We start from the raw sequence: 15,221 nt of genomic DNA, 5'->3' as shown, positions 1-15,221 counted from the left end.
TGTATGATAGCTTTGTGATCATTCTTGTGGTTCTTCCTGAGAGAAGCCCACTAAGATATCTTTCTCCTGAATGCTGAATCCCTCCTAGTTTGAACAAGAAATGAGGCTTTGCCCAACATTCAGCAGTGCACCACTCAGAAGACAGGAGCAGTTGAGAAAGCAAAGAAATTGCAGGCTAAGGATAGAATCCGAGTAGTTGTTGGATTGTGGTGAATTGAACATGAGACTGAGAGCCTGCTCACTGGAGTTCTGCTGCTGAGCCTAATAGCAGCTTGCTTTTTGATTTTTCCAAAATTAACTAGAACTGGAAGCTGGCATAACCCTTTTCCTTTCAGCTCGTGGGTCCAGGACAACTGGCTGCAGGTAGCACTCCTTCAGCACCATGAACAGAACCGCCTTCAGCACCCTGAAGGCAACTAGAAACATTTTTGAGTAGCTTTGTCCTCTGGCACATGAAGAATATGAAATTTTCCCTTAGGAGAGTTCTTTACCTTGATTCTGGACTTAATACTATAAAAATGGAAGTACTGTGTTGGCAGATTTTTTATTTGGTAGGTGGACGCTGTATCCTGTTCCTCAGGGACAGGGGCAGGAACCTGGAGAACAAAACCATTCTCACAAAGGATGAGCAGCATGCTCTTCACCTGTACAAAAGCACACACACAAAAAGCACAGGGCAGATGTATAGCCAAAACTGAGAGCAACTGGAAAAAGTTAGAAGATGGCCAAAAGCTGGGCTCCAATCAGGAGGCTTTAACTCTAACTGTGCTCTTACATAAATGGAGATCTTTAAATGGACATCAGAAATCAGTGAGCTTCTTTTATACTATGTATGCCAGGCAAAGTTAAGGAATTGAAGAAGACCTTGCCATGTACAAACCAGCTCTCATTCTTACAGTGCCCAGCTTGGAAGTAGTATGATATTTTGGGAGTTGGGTTAAAGGACAGATCTGACCCACAAGTTAGGAGCTGGGTTTTTGTTTTGATAATTGCTTGAAAGTCCATATGTGTCTATACTAATAAATCCCTTGCACCTTCAAGACTGGGCTCTAGATCTTCAAGGCAGAAACTCAAAAAGCTGAGTAAAATTCTGGGCTTGCATGTATTTCCGCACTTCATTACCCAGAGTTCAAGGTACAACCAAAGTGAGTGAACCAGAAATACAGCAACAAAGAATCTGCCATTCTGAAGCAACATGAAGAAACAAGTAGCAAAACACCTTTTTGCCTTATCTACCCAGAACATGACTGGGGTCATGTATCTTCATCTATTTTCACTATAAGCTCTTTTGAAAATAACATTTTAACACTGCAGGGAAGGAAGGAAAAAAAAGCAAAGGTATTACTCACATGAGTAGGTGGAGACCACTGTAATGCCTGCACAGGCCCAGGGACACAGATGAATCCAATTGGCTCATATTTATCTCCAACAGCAAAAAAGAAAACAGTTTTGTCTTTACTCTGAGAAAAAAAAAAAAAAAAAACCAAACCAAAACCACAAAGATGATTATGACTGAATCAAAGATGACCAAAAATTCAAAAGATTAAGTATTTTATGACATAAATACATACTTCAAATATTTTGTGGCCCAACGGGGGGACTTAAAAGTGCATTGGAATTAATGATTTGACTTCTGTTATGATTACAGGCAGAAAGTAAAAATCCTGCCCACTTTTCTCCAGGGCCTTGAGTGTATCCTGATGGGTCTCAATGGCATCCCCAGACAGAAGCCTTCTACCCATTGCCCCAGGAGCTCCTTTAAAGCTCAGCCTCAGGCCTGATTTTTGAGGTAAGATAGCACAGGCTGATTTACCTGGATAAAAAAAACAATCCAGAACAAACAGGATGTATTACAGCTTAAATCCTGAATCAAGTGAAATGCATGGTGATTCAGATCAAGGAAGGTGTAACTGCAAATGCACTGATCAAGGCTGCAGGCTAGCTTTTAAAAAGAGACTCCATATTGACTGGAAATCATCTCAAAGACAAGCAGGCACACAAACAAACTGGTTGGTTCTGTCAAGGCCAAGAAGTGCTGAGCAGAAGCTGGAGTGCTGCCAAAGTGGTGTACAAATGGACTTGCTTATGCCAAGATACTACTAAATTAATGCCAAAATGAGCCTAATCCATCTCAAAGGGATGGATTTCCCTTTAGTGTTTCACACTAAGCAGTCCAGTAATTTACAAAATTAATTGTGTGAGTTGTGTGGCTGCTTTCCTTCAGAAACAAATGTGAGTGCTAACAGATCCTTCTCTTCCACCAGCGCCGCTAAGAACTATAAGAAACAATCAACAGCAGTAGCAGAACTTTAACATCTTTCTTTAAACAATTTCTACATTTGTGGATTAATAAAAATAACCAGAAGTAGCGATACATACCCCTGTGGCAAGCACATCTCCATTCTGTTCATATGCCAAGGCTGTAACTGCAGTAGCATGAGGTTTGAAAGCTTGTTTCAGATTTATCCTTGCGCTCTCTGCATCAGTTCGTCCTGCAAGAACTGGGAGTCCTTTGGGATCATAAACTTCAATTATGCGGACAACACCATCTTCAAACCCCACAGCAATTAGACCTCCTTTAGGATTTACCTTTGAGTGGAAAATGAATTAAAAAAAAAGAATCACTGTGTACATATGAGAGTTTAGAATAAGAATCTATATAGCATGTGCTGGTGTTAACCTGTAGCTCATCTGACATGGAAGTGTTGCTAAAGCATAAAGAATGTTTCATACATGGAAGATGTTGTTTACTGTCTGTAATATGCTATCATAGAGGGAGTGGGAGGACTGGAGGTTATTTCTTTGTTTGGAACCAGCATTCCAAATGCAGCCTCCCCAGAGCTGAGTAAAGAGGAAGGATCACCTCACTCAACCAGCTGCTAACACCCTTCCTTATACAACACAGGATGCTGATGGACTTCTTTGCATGCATTGCTGGCTCGTGGTCAGCTTGGTGTCCCTCAGGATCCTAAGATCCTTCTCTGCAGAACTGCTTTCCAGATGCTTTCCAGATCCTCAGGTAGTGCTGGTTCCTTGGAGTTATTCCTACCCAGACGCACAACTCAGCATGGTTGGATGATATTTCCTTAGATTAATAGCACAGACTTTCCAATACATTTCAGCACTGTAAGCTACATGCAGGTGTTTAAGGGGATTTTAAATGCAGATTAAGTACCCTTGATTTTTCAGATTGTGTGTAGTACCAACCATTTTAAAACTGAACTGAGTCAGTTTTGTAATGCTGTACAATTTACTGTGGCAATCAGCTTACCTCTTGAATGCATAGGTCACCACCTAACAGCACCCCTGAAAGTCTGCAATGCCAGAATTATAGTTATTAAAAGCACTGTCCCAGTGTTACCCTCATCTTGGAAATTCAAGCAAGCACTTTCCTCAATAAATCTGCTTATAATTAACCCACCAGACTTGCTATGTTTCCTAAAGAACATAACTAGAAACTAATTAAAATTAGCAAATATGTCTAAAAGTGATAGACTCCACACTCCACAAATGATCAGTCCTGGCAACAGCTTTTTATAATTTATCTCCAAATGTTTGTGGATTGTCTGAGCTGTCATTTCAAAATGTGTTAACTATCTCATCTTATTTGACAATTACTCTGTGTGGGTTAAATAGAAGCTGTTAGTCTATAAACTAAGACTACTTCATGGAACTGCACACTGAGATCTGATTTTAAAACCTCAGGAAGACACAAAGTAGGGTACCTGATAATACACAGTAAAGCCGAACCGTACACATACTATATACATACATACTACTCCACAAACTTATATATGCAGTACTACTACAGTAAATTCTACCATGGCCTAACAGTGACTTCTTTAAGGTCTTGTATTTGTGCAACTCATACACCCTTTATGAATTTTTGTTAACGCACTAGCAAAAAACTCACAACAGAAGGTGCCCATGTAAGTGCTGTTCCTCCTTGTTTAAACTTAATTTTACTCAGTTGATTGTTGCTGATGAAATCATAGATATGCACTGACCCTGTACAGAAAGGAAACAAGAATTTATTTCTTGCAACATTACTGGTGTCTTAAGATCCATGGAGAAACGTTTATTTATTTAGAGCTGGATAGAAAGTTACTCATTTTTCTCTGAGTATCAGGTGCTCTTGAACAAAATACAAACTTTATTCTCTCCTTAATTTACAGACTTCCAAGACTTGTCAGGGCTGAGGGTTGCAATAAAAAGTCCCATATTGACCACCAAGTGTAATTTTCAAGTAATCACAGCACTGTGGCATACTACAAGGGAAATCTGTACTGACAATATAGGAAAGGATTATATGCTACCACTTGAAGGTAGCCTAGGGAGGAGAATATTTAAATTAATGAACATGGGAAATTTTCCAAAGAAAAGCAAATTTTACCAGAGGTGAAATTAACAGATTTTTAGACACACATATTGGCCCACATAATATTCCATTCCAGCTGGCCTATATCCTGTAATTTGCTCAACTGGTAGGAATTTGTCTTCAGGCTAGAAGAGCATGTACATTGTATAACACAGAGAGATGACAAGATATGGCTGACAAGAATTGCATAGCATTTTCTGAGAAGTGTAAATGACATTGCTAAGTTTCTGGCCAGTGTTTCTTCTTTCAAAGCATGATAAATATGTGAGAGGCTCGAATTGCAATATTTATGTAAGTTAAATAAATACATCTGTAATTACATGTTAGCAGTTCTTAGGCACATGATAGCTGTTGCATTTTATAGGAAATACACAAATATTAATATTCACAATGAGTTACACAATGCTACAGATGTATGTAATTCTTCAGAAAACAGAAATCCCAACACTTATCGATCCAGAGCCCTGAATACAAATGCTGTTATTCCTGCCAAATTTTTCATCTTTTCAGCAGTTCCTTCAGACCTAACAAAATTTACAAAGCCTCCCATTAAAAACTTCTCACAGGCTTTTAAGATGAAACAGCCTTAATGCACTATTTCAAAAATTTAATTATTTGTCTTAACAAATAAAGAACAGAACCCAGGAATAACATCTGTCTAAAAAGTGACTTTTGCTTTTCAAGAGCAAGCACACAACTTCAATTCAAAACAGACCAGTTCCAAACCAAGCATCACTGCTCTTCACAAACATTAATCACAGTGGTATGAGAGGAAAGGAATAATACACTTACGGTCAAGAGCAGTGGTGGCCAGTAGGTATGTAGTGGGTGAGACACTCATGGCTTCAATTCTTCCAGAGTGAAAAGTATACAGTTTCTCTGGATCTTGAGTCTGCAGTGCAAAACAGAAGAACAGAAATTCTGCTACATTGTGGAGCTGCACTTGTAAACTCTTGCCAACCATACTTACGGTGAACCTGAAAAACCTAGACAAGTGCTATTTGTGTGAACAAAATTCAGCATGCATGAGGTATCTAGAATTAAATCCCTTTTTAATTAAATGTTCATAAGAATATTGTGAGCAAACTTAGTGTAGGAACATGGTGTTAATTTGAAATTCCATAATTTTCTATGCAAAAATAAAGGGGAATGCTTTCCATTAAGTGTTTTCTGACATGCAATTAGTATTTTTAACAAAGAGTTATTTATTTGAAGGCAAAGGAAACACCATCAAGCCTAATGCTTATGCTGCCTGGGAAACCACTATTCATAAATCTTGACAGAACACAAACTTCATTGCAGACGCATCCAATATGATTAAAGGAAGTTATTGCAAAGGAATTGAAGAAATTAGAAAAAATAAAAAGAAAACAAACCATATTTGAAAAAGTCAAATCCAGCTTCCAGATTGCTCCATTGGAATCCTGCAGAAGTAAAAAACAAAACATGTACCTTCAATGCTTTCAAACACAATTTGGAAACAACACTGCTCACAGAGACTCCTTAAAAGTTCATTAATGAGCATCACTGTGAAACTGAAATGAGTAAATGTGCTGATGTTGGTCCTGTGAGTCCTATCCAACAGTGCAGGATAACAGAACTTGGACAATACCTTTTTACATTACCCTATTCTTATGCAGTTCTGACTGGATGGGACTGGACTGGACTGGATGGGACTGGACTAGAATAGAATAGAATAGAATAGAATAGAATAGAATAGAATTGTATAGTTCTGTTGGGTGGGACCTACAGTGATCATCCAGTCCATCTGTCTGACTACTTGAGGGCCAACCAAAAGTAAAAGCACATTATTAAGGGCATTGTCCAAATAGCTCTTAAACACTGACAGGCCTGGGGCAATAACCACCTTTCTAGGAATCCTGCTCCAGTGTTTTAAAGAAGACTATATGTAAGAGTAAGATTATCTATCTATCGATCTCCAGAGGATGATTAAACTCTACCATAAAGAAACACATTGATTTGAAATGGACTCCTGCTGTGGCTTAAATTCACCTTCCTCTTTCTGTGGTTTCCCCACAGAGATGCATGTACTGGAGTGTCTCTTACCTGAGCATACCAAACTGGCTGTTCACAGTCATCAACTTTTGACATGTAATTCAGACTGACATTCTTGCCAACTTGAAGTTCATTCATAGGCTCCAGCTCCAGTAACCCTGTGTCATCCACAGAATCAGCAGCATCTACTGTATCAGAGTTCCACACCTTCATGGCATTGGAAACATAAAATAAAATACTGGAGTTTCATAAGGCTAGGTTATGTTTTCATACATGATTAATATGGAAATGCAAAATTACAAGAATCCAGGAAAGTGTAAAATTGTAGATTCTACAGGTACTTTGAAATCTATCACATCTGCCTTGCTGTTCTGAATGTAACCTAGGACAGTGAAAATCAGCAAGTACGATCTGATACATCTGGGTGCAATGCAAAGTGTATGTAAAAGTTCCCGATGAGAAAATATCAATTTATAAAACACAAAGCCAAACCAAACCAACAACAACAATGAAAAAACACAGGGTGATTGATACCCGCCACTGTGTGATGATTATCTGGGTCTTTGGCACACCAGCATTTTTCTAAAGAGCAGGAAACAAGATTAAAAAATCATTGATAATTGGCAGGGGAGATCATAATGGTTTCAATAAGGAAACAATTTTTACTTTAATTTATAGAATTATATGTCAACTTCAAGATGCCATTGTATTTTCTTTTAATTGATCGTCTGTTTCAGCATGTCTTTCATATATTAGTTAATTCCCATGTCATTATAACATTAATAATCTGAGCATTCAAATAATCAGAAAATAATATCAAATATTGTTATAGCTTATCCTTTGAAATAACACATTAATTGGCCTGGAAATTACAAAGATTCACCAAAGCTGCACATGGAACAGATTTTGTTATGAAGGCAAGAAGAAAGCTTTTAGAAAATCACTGAAAATTATTTTGAATCATTAGAGTAAAAGGTGACTTATTTGCTGCTATAAAACAGGAAACATTGTGTGAACAGTACCTGATTCAAGCATATACACAGTGGAGATGTGCTTTTTACTCCGTTCCAAAAATCCATTCTCAGAAAGCAACTGCACTATAAATTGCTTCCATAAATAAGTGCTGATAAAGAAACCTGCTGATCACAAACTTGCACACCTAAAGGCAGAGCACAGTTAAAACTCACCCGAATGAAGCCATCTTGTCCAACAGTGATAAGTTCTCCTTCCTCCAGAACTAAATGGCTGATAGGGCCATTGTGACAGGGATTGTGTCCAGCTCGACAGATCTCTACCTTAATGAGGCCTCCTTCCCAAAGTAGCAAGTTGCCCCACTCAGTCCCTGAGACAACCTTCAATGCAAATGAAGAGTAGAACATAAGGACTTGCTCTTAACCATGTGGAAATATTAGCAAAAATCTGATTAACCTTTGTGGCTTCCTTCCATGAGACCATTAAATCACTAGCAATGTACAGTTATTTGCAAGAGAAGGTGTAAAAGCTGCCAAGATCCCACTTTTTAGCAATATGACATGATTTACAGACACTGTAATGGCTAAAGATCCATACAGTCTTTGTATTTCTTTAAACTGAAGTTTTCTCTACCCATTAGAGGACCCTCAGCTCAAAGCTTACAGATATCTTTTGTCTGGAAAACAAAATACTAACCGTACTATTAAATTTTTACAAAGCAAGCCAGGTTTTTGGCAAATTAATATCATTATTAGCTTACCAGAGCAGTGCATTGTGGGTCTAATTCAAATTCCTTTGAAGCAAATAGTAACTATCCACCTTACACTGTAGACTTTATATCAAAATCTGAGAGGGAACATAAAATTGATTAAGTTTCTTTTAATTACCTTCCCATCAGGCAGCTCCACATAACCCATAATGTCTGACACTGCTGTTTTCCCAAACCTGCCCAAAGCTCCTTGTAATTTGAGACCAGTGAATGTGAGAGCCATCTTCCAGAACCTGAATACAGAAAAAACATTACTCCCCGTTACAAAATTTCCTAAACACACTATTCAGTCTATCTCAGACTCTGTAATAGTCTTAGCAGGAATGCATTGGGTTTCTCTTTTTAAAATGAGATAAAACTTTGTAACTACTCAAACATTTCCCTATTCTACCCTTAAGGAAAAGCTAGGAGTAGGATTTGGAATGGGGAGAATGAAGATTAAGCTACTATTTAAGAATAGTAAGTGTAAAATACATTTAGGAGATATCTTTTGCTGTCTTCTGTGCATGATGCTAAACTTTGTAAATCCAAGAGACTAAGGACTTCACTAAATTTCATCCACATACCTCCATGGACTTGAGCTTGACTATAAAATCTCACTGAGCCAAAGGTTTTATCCTAGAGCTTCACAGCTATTTCTCTTTGATAGTTACATTTTTAGCATTTATAAAACATTATAAGCTTTAAATTACTGCATTACAGAAAAATTAATATCTACTGCAATTAGGGTTGGTTCACCCTGTGTGCAAATTCATGGTTATCATGTTACAAAAGCAATATCAGAGTTTATTTATAGCATTTTAGCTTAAAACAAATTTTGTAAGAGATTTTGTTTTGTCAGAATTCCATAAATAAGGTATTCTAAGCGACATTCTTTCTGAGTATAAATAAGCTATTTGCTACTTCAGAGTCACCTTGCAAATGAATTAGAAAGCAAATCTCATACTTTGACCTGATTCTTCTGTTAAAATTCAAAGAAGCTTTACATTTGCCTTAATTTAAAGGGAACATTTTTGTTACAGTAATATCTTAAGTCTCTACTGTATTAACATTGAACAGTGGATAAATACAGAACACAAAGCTAATCCCTGCCCCAAAGCTTAAAGTTGTGGTTTATTTTTTATTACAAAAGGATCCATGAACTTACCAGAGAAGGGACTATACAAGAACATATCTTTTGCAGGCTTTTGGTGGTATTTAAGAGTTTCTGATACTTGGCAACCAGTTCTAATGGCTGCCCAAACAGCAAACGATTTCAAGAAATCAAAGGCAGAAAGCCCAAGAGGCATATAAGCTATGTTACCAGCTAGAAGACACATATACATCAATTTTTTATAATTAATTCTCTCCAGTGCTTGTTGAAATTACAAGAATGGAGGTACAAGAATGGAGCGACATCAAGCAACAGAGCAAGACAGCAAAGGTGTTAGAAGACTTGGCTGACTGGCTGAAGGACTTGAACTTTCTCAGTTTTTACATTGTAATAACCAGGTAAAATAGCATTCCTTAGTCATTCATGCTTGCCTGTTAGTCATCTTCTATATATTATGATTTCAGAGTTGATATGTGTGACTCCTAATCAGGTAACTTACCTGATGTGTCCTGATCCACATGTAGTTAGTTGCTCTTCATTGTCAGCAGAAAATGTGACCTTGTAAACATCCTGTGAAAAAGCTTTTGATCTCAACATAATTTTTTCTTGTTTCCAGTCCCATATAGTCAGCATGTAGTCAGGGCTGCTCCCAACACTTGCCAGCAAAGTTCCAGCATTGTTGAAATCACCAAAAACATATGCTTTCTCTGTTCCACCTGAAGAAACACACAAGCCCCAGTACACACACCCACACAGAAGAGGAAGAAACAACAGGAAATTCTACTTAGAAGGAGCTCTGTTTTCACTGCAATTTCTTTTTTCACTAGGTAATAGTTCTCAGTTGGCTATTTCAACTCAATAAAAGTTTGCTCCAGCACAACAATGACAAATCTTGGAATCAGTGATTTCTATTTTGCTCTAAGGGACCAAAAGGCTGTATTTTCTTCTAAATTTCTAAAGTGACACAGTACTCCATCTGCTGGGATTTACAAACACTGGCTCATTTGTGTAAAATTAAGAGAATTTTTTACATTACCTCGCAGTATTCTGTAGGGCCTCAGTGAAGGATACTCGTAGACGATGAGGTTTGGCTTCTCTCCTTTTTCTCCTACTGCAAAGTATTGCTTAGTAGGGTGTGCCTTGAAAAAGAAAAAGTTCTATTGCATGCTGTAATGACACCTTTGTCTATTATCCTGCTAGTCATGAATTACTGTATTTATTCACCCATTAGTAAAAAGATATTGCCATAAATAGCAGGCTACATTTTTTCAGTGCATCTATTCTGAACAACTGCCAATCTGTTGCTCAATATCAGAATGAAGCTACTTGCACACAAAATGGTAAAACCATTATGCACATAAAATGGTATATTGCACATATAATGCAGAACCATAACAAAGTGAAATTATTTTGTTTATAATGCATTCTTTCACTATTCCTACCGCCCTGAACTCACTAACTGATCTTTCTATGAACAGCTTTTCTGTAAGCAAACATCTACTTCAGCAGACAGCTGCAGAAAAGCCACCATGACATTGCTCTGAAGACCTAAAGAAATACCATGATTCCCCAGAAAAGCCTTCTTATAATGGAAGAGAACAGTCTGAGGCCACTATTCCAAAAGCCTTGCTCATGGAGAATACAACTAAAAGATGTCAGAGCCCTTCACAAGGTAAGGGACTTCAAATCCAGAAGAAGTATTTGAGAGTCCAGACTCTTGGTAGGAGCTTACTAGAGTGAAACCAGACATTTTTGTCTTAGTTTGCCTTACAGTATGGTTTTCTAAATTTCAACTACAGGCAAAAAACTATTCTAATGCCAGTTGTGACTAAGAGAGAGAGAGAGAGAGATGAATGTTAAAAATAAAAAAAGTTTATATGAAACAATAAGAAGGCAGTAGCTCTAAAAATTAATCCCAGCTGGCACCTGTCAGTCCCTTATTGTACCCGACCCTATGACTTAGGTATGCAGATATTTGTCCTCTGCCAATCATGTTCACAGGCTGAGTAGCCCACGCTGCATGGTCCACATATCCCCCAAATCAATACCACACTTTGTCAGGTATATGTGTGTGCAGGTGTAGAAATCTCCCATCAGGCAACCACATGAACATTTCACTTCTAGAAAGTGACCAATATCCTAAAACATAAAAGAAAAGCCATACTGTGATAAAACCAATTCCACCACCACCGCTGCTCCGGACATAGCTTTGTGATTTTGTTTTGAGGTCCAGGAGCACCACTTGGTTTCCTGCTATATACATCAGTGTTTCGTTATCCATCACAAGCAGGTTTGCAGTTCTGGTGCAGTCATATCCAAAAGAATATCTGAGAACAGTTCAGTAAGGAAAAGATTTGACACTGGCTTTCCTAGAGAAGTTTACTAAAGGGGATAAAACACTTAAACCAAAACTTTAAAAGGGAATTCTGAATCTGGCTACTAAAAGCCTGCTGGCAGGAGATACTTTTGTTCAGTATACAGTGAATGTAATACATATCAAGTCTCTGTAACTGAGGCCAAGGCACAAGTAAACACCTTCTACAGTTCATATTCCATCCTTTAATCTCCACTACGGGGAGATTCTTGCCTCTTGCCTCACTGGATCCTTTGGGGCTCCAAGGAATTAATATTCTATCAGTGATTTCTTTTCAAACAAATTGGAAGAGATGTGCATCAGGTTAGTAGGAACTATTCTACAGACAAGAGATCAAACCAAAGTACTAAAGTTCACTTATTTAATGCTTACAAGCAGATGTAGAGAAGGGAACATCCAGTCTTCAATAGCAACTTGACTGTCTGCAGAGAACACCATCACCATTTGGAAAAACCACATATATCCTCCTTGCTCTTAAATAGCAAAGGACTTGTTTAGCTTTTAACTGATAGGCATCCCTTCCTTCCTTCTACCAGTTTAGACCTGAGCACCAACCTACATATCTACCTGTTTTCCTCCCCACTTCTCCCTTAGCACATCTGTGAGCTGCTCTTCTCTTGCCCTCCCCTCATCTTCTTGGGGAACACCAGTGCAGCTACATAGAAAGAGAGAGTTATGCAGGGGATACTCTTACTGTAGTCTTCTGCCTGGTGACATTAATTTGGCCATGATCTGGTCCTACAAGAGAACTTATAATAGTAAGAACTATGCCCAATAAGAAATGTTTATGAGCTCAAGATAACATTGAAGATGAAATTCACTCAGAACCACAAATGGTCAAGATTCTTATCTGTGTCTCAACCAAAGGTATCCCACTAATGCCACCTGGGCTACTCCAAATTAGACAAGTACCATTTTAGGAACATATATTTAATAGCTTTAAGTTTGCACAGTCTCAACAGAAAGGATACTGAAGAGTAAGAAGGTTAATTGGTATCCCAGAGTCTTCAGTGACAAATGGCCGTGAATATAGATCTTCATAATTATAGAAGAATGTTTCAGAGATTTTCTTTTCTACTTTCTCAGGCTTTTTTTCCTCCTCCAAGGGTTCTTCAGTATCATCACGTTCTTCCAAATCACCTTCTGCATCTCAGAATTGGGAACATAGAGAAAATTTTAGTCACAGTAAATTTTAGTCTCCTTACTGATATTTCTAATAAAGAAGGATTCACATGTGCCTTTCCTCCTTCAACAGAGTAATAGACACTCCTTAGCTCAGAACAGGGGTACCACGTCTTTGTAACAACTTGCTCTGGAGCAACCTGTAACAAGTGCTCTCTCAGGCTAATAAAAATTTTGCTGTGAGTATTCCAAACAAGAATTTAAAGAAGAAAAATTTGGAGAGTGTTTTAAAAACATTGATTTTAAAACTCAAGACCACTGCAGAAGTTCAGTTCAGCTTTGCTGGGTGTTTAGGTCTCAGCTTTAGAAACCAAATAAACTTTGAAGTGTCTCTTTTCAGTAGCTATTTAGTGAAAATCATTATATAAAATAATTAGTAAAAGTACATACATCAGACCACCAGAAGACACCGTTGTCCAGTGTAGTTCTTTGCTGGACTGCAATGCAGAGTACTGTCAATTTGACTTCCAAGTTATCATATGCACTTTCTAAATGTGCTTTTCAGTTTGATATCTCAGATCAAATCCCCATTTTCTATGTTGTGAGCTGTTCACCCTGTCCTGATTTTTTTTCTCTCCTAGGTGTTCTATGAAAACAACCAACAAAGGGGTCAGAGGGAAAGAGCAAAAGGTAAGGTAACTGAAAGGAAGCAGAAAAGATCAATCACTGTAAAGTGCTGGCACTAGTCTGAGATGCTGTTTATAACAGTAACAATTAAAAAATTATAAGTAGAAAGCTTTTTTCAAGATCATGCAAACATCTCCTCAAGCAGCACTCACCAGCACTTTCAGTGTCTGCTTCCACTTGCTCCGCATCTTCCTCCTGCTCTTCTGCAGTTGCTGATTCCTTTGGAAGGCCTGTTTTGCTTTCTTCTGCAATGGATAATTCAAAATACTCTTTCAGGTCTGAATTCCTTTGACTACCTGGCTCATACATTTCATGTTAAATAAATACATAGTTATGTATTATTAAAAAGAATCCTTTCTGTCCAACAGTTGACTGCCTGCTAGCTTTAAGTGTAGGGAGAAATTTGCTTTCAAAAATGTGTATTTTAAAACTTAGGGCAAGAAAAGATATACATCCTATAACAGGAAAAGGTAAAATAGGAGGATCAAGCAAATGCCAAAAGTAGTTCACCAACATAAATATTAAAAATTCTTTCAAAGAAGAACTGAGAGTTAATGGATTTATTGCAGACCTAACCGCAGAGACTGGTCTAAGCAACAAAAATTTTCAAGGGGGAGACTTCGTGGGCTGAGAGACAGCAGGAACTGCAGACACAATGGTCAACCCAGAACTTCACTGGAAGGAATCATCTTTGACCAGAGTTAAAATGAAATTTGGCAACGTCAAGCAGGAAAACAGTGCACCATCAGCAAGTTTACAAATGACACCAAGCTGAGTGGTGCTGTTGATAAACCAGAGGGGCAGGATGTCATCCAGAAGGACCTGGACAAACTGGAGAGGTGGGCCCAGGTGAACCTCAGGAAGTTCAACGAGACCATGTGCAGGCTCCTGCATCTGGGTCTGAATAATCCACACTATCAGAACAGGCTGGGGGTGGGGAGGAGATTTTAGAAAGCAGCCCTGCAGAAAAGGACTTAGGAGTGCTGGTGGATGAAAAGCTGGACATGAGCCAACAGCGCCCATCAAAAGAAGCACAGCCAGAAGCACAGCACCTCACAAGAGAGGTGATTCTGCCACTTTGCTCTGGTAAGACAGGCATAGTTCTCACCTGGAATGCTGCATCTGGGTCCAGAGCCCTCAATACAGGAAGGACATGAAGTGGGCCCAGAGGAGGGCCATGAAAATGATCAGGGGTCCGGAACACCTCTGCTATGAAGACAGGCTGAGGAAGCTGGGGTTGTTCAGCCTGGAGAAGAGAAGGCTCCAGGGAGACCTAAGAGAGACCTTCCAGTATCTGAAGGGGCCTACAGGAAGATTGGAGAGAGACTGATTGCAAGGGTCTGCAGTGATAGGATGAGGGGCAATGCTTTGAAATTAGAGAAGGGCAGATTTAGATTGGATGTTAGGAAAAAGTTCTTTACCATAAGGGTAGTGGAAGAATGGAACAGGTTGCCCAAGGAGACAGCTGAGGCCTCATCCCTGGAGATATTCAAGGTATTGACAAAGCTCTGAGCAACCTGATCTAGGTCCTTGCTTACTGCACAGGGGTTGGACTAGATGACCTTTAGAGGTCCCTTCCAACACAAATTATTCTATGATTCCATGGTAAGATGAATACTTACTAGTAAAGAAGGGGTGGCTGTCGGGAGAAACCAGAAGCCACTGTAGGTTCAATATTGAATCACCATATAACAGTAGGAATTACTCACAGACACCACTGTGATCTGCCCAGGCACATTTTGCTGGCTTCTCATCAGCTCCCTTGTGTTCCCTTGGAAAAGATGGAATAGAAGGGGGACAATGAGAAGCT

General features: G+C 38.7%; 1 protein-coding gene across 1 annotated transcript in view; it reads right to left on the bottom strand.

Annotated features, from left to right (window-relative positions):
- Positions 1-15,221, bottom strand: part of CFAP44 (cilia and flagella associated protein 44) — a 42,996-nt gene that overhangs the window by 22,349 nt on the left and 5,426 nt on the right. Inside the window, exons 2-15 of the mRNA XM_030450642.1 lie at positions 13,564-13,656; positions 12,574-12,751; positions 11,393-11,555; positions 10,265-10,367; positions 9,728-9,944; positions 8,254-8,368; positions 7,582-7,746; positions 6,446-6,601; positions 5,755-5,802; positions 5,171-5,270; positions 3,914-4,008; positions 2,380-2,589; positions 1,350-1,460; positions 492-644 (exon numbers count right to left, since the gene is read on the bottom strand). Coding sequence (XP_030306502.1) covers positions 492-644; positions 1,350-1,460; positions 2,380-2,589; positions 3,914-4,008; positions 5,171-5,270; positions 5,755-5,802; positions 6,446-6,601; positions 7,582-7,746; positions 8,254-8,368; positions 9,728-9,944; positions 10,265-10,367; positions 11,393-11,555; positions 12,574-12,751; positions 13,564-13,656 — 1,907 coding nt within the window. The remainder of the gene's footprint in view (positions 1-491; positions 645-1,349; positions 1,461-2,379; positions 2,590-3,913; positions 4,009-5,170; positions 5,271-5,754; positions 5,803-6,445; positions 6,602-7,581; positions 7,747-8,253; positions 8,369-9,727; positions 9,945-10,264; positions 10,368-11,392; positions 11,556-12,573; positions 12,752-13,563; positions 13,657-15,221) is intronic.

Source organism: Calypte anna, chromosome 1 (assembly GCF_003957555.1).
Source record: "Calypte anna isolate BGI_N300 chromosome 1, bCalAnn1_v1.p, whole genome shotgun sequence".
NCBI classification, from domain to species: domain Eukaryota; kingdom Metazoa; phylum Chordata; class Aves; order Apodiformes; family Trochilidae; genus Calypte; species Calypte anna.
This window is presented reverse-complemented; position numbering and strand designations above follow the sequence as displayed.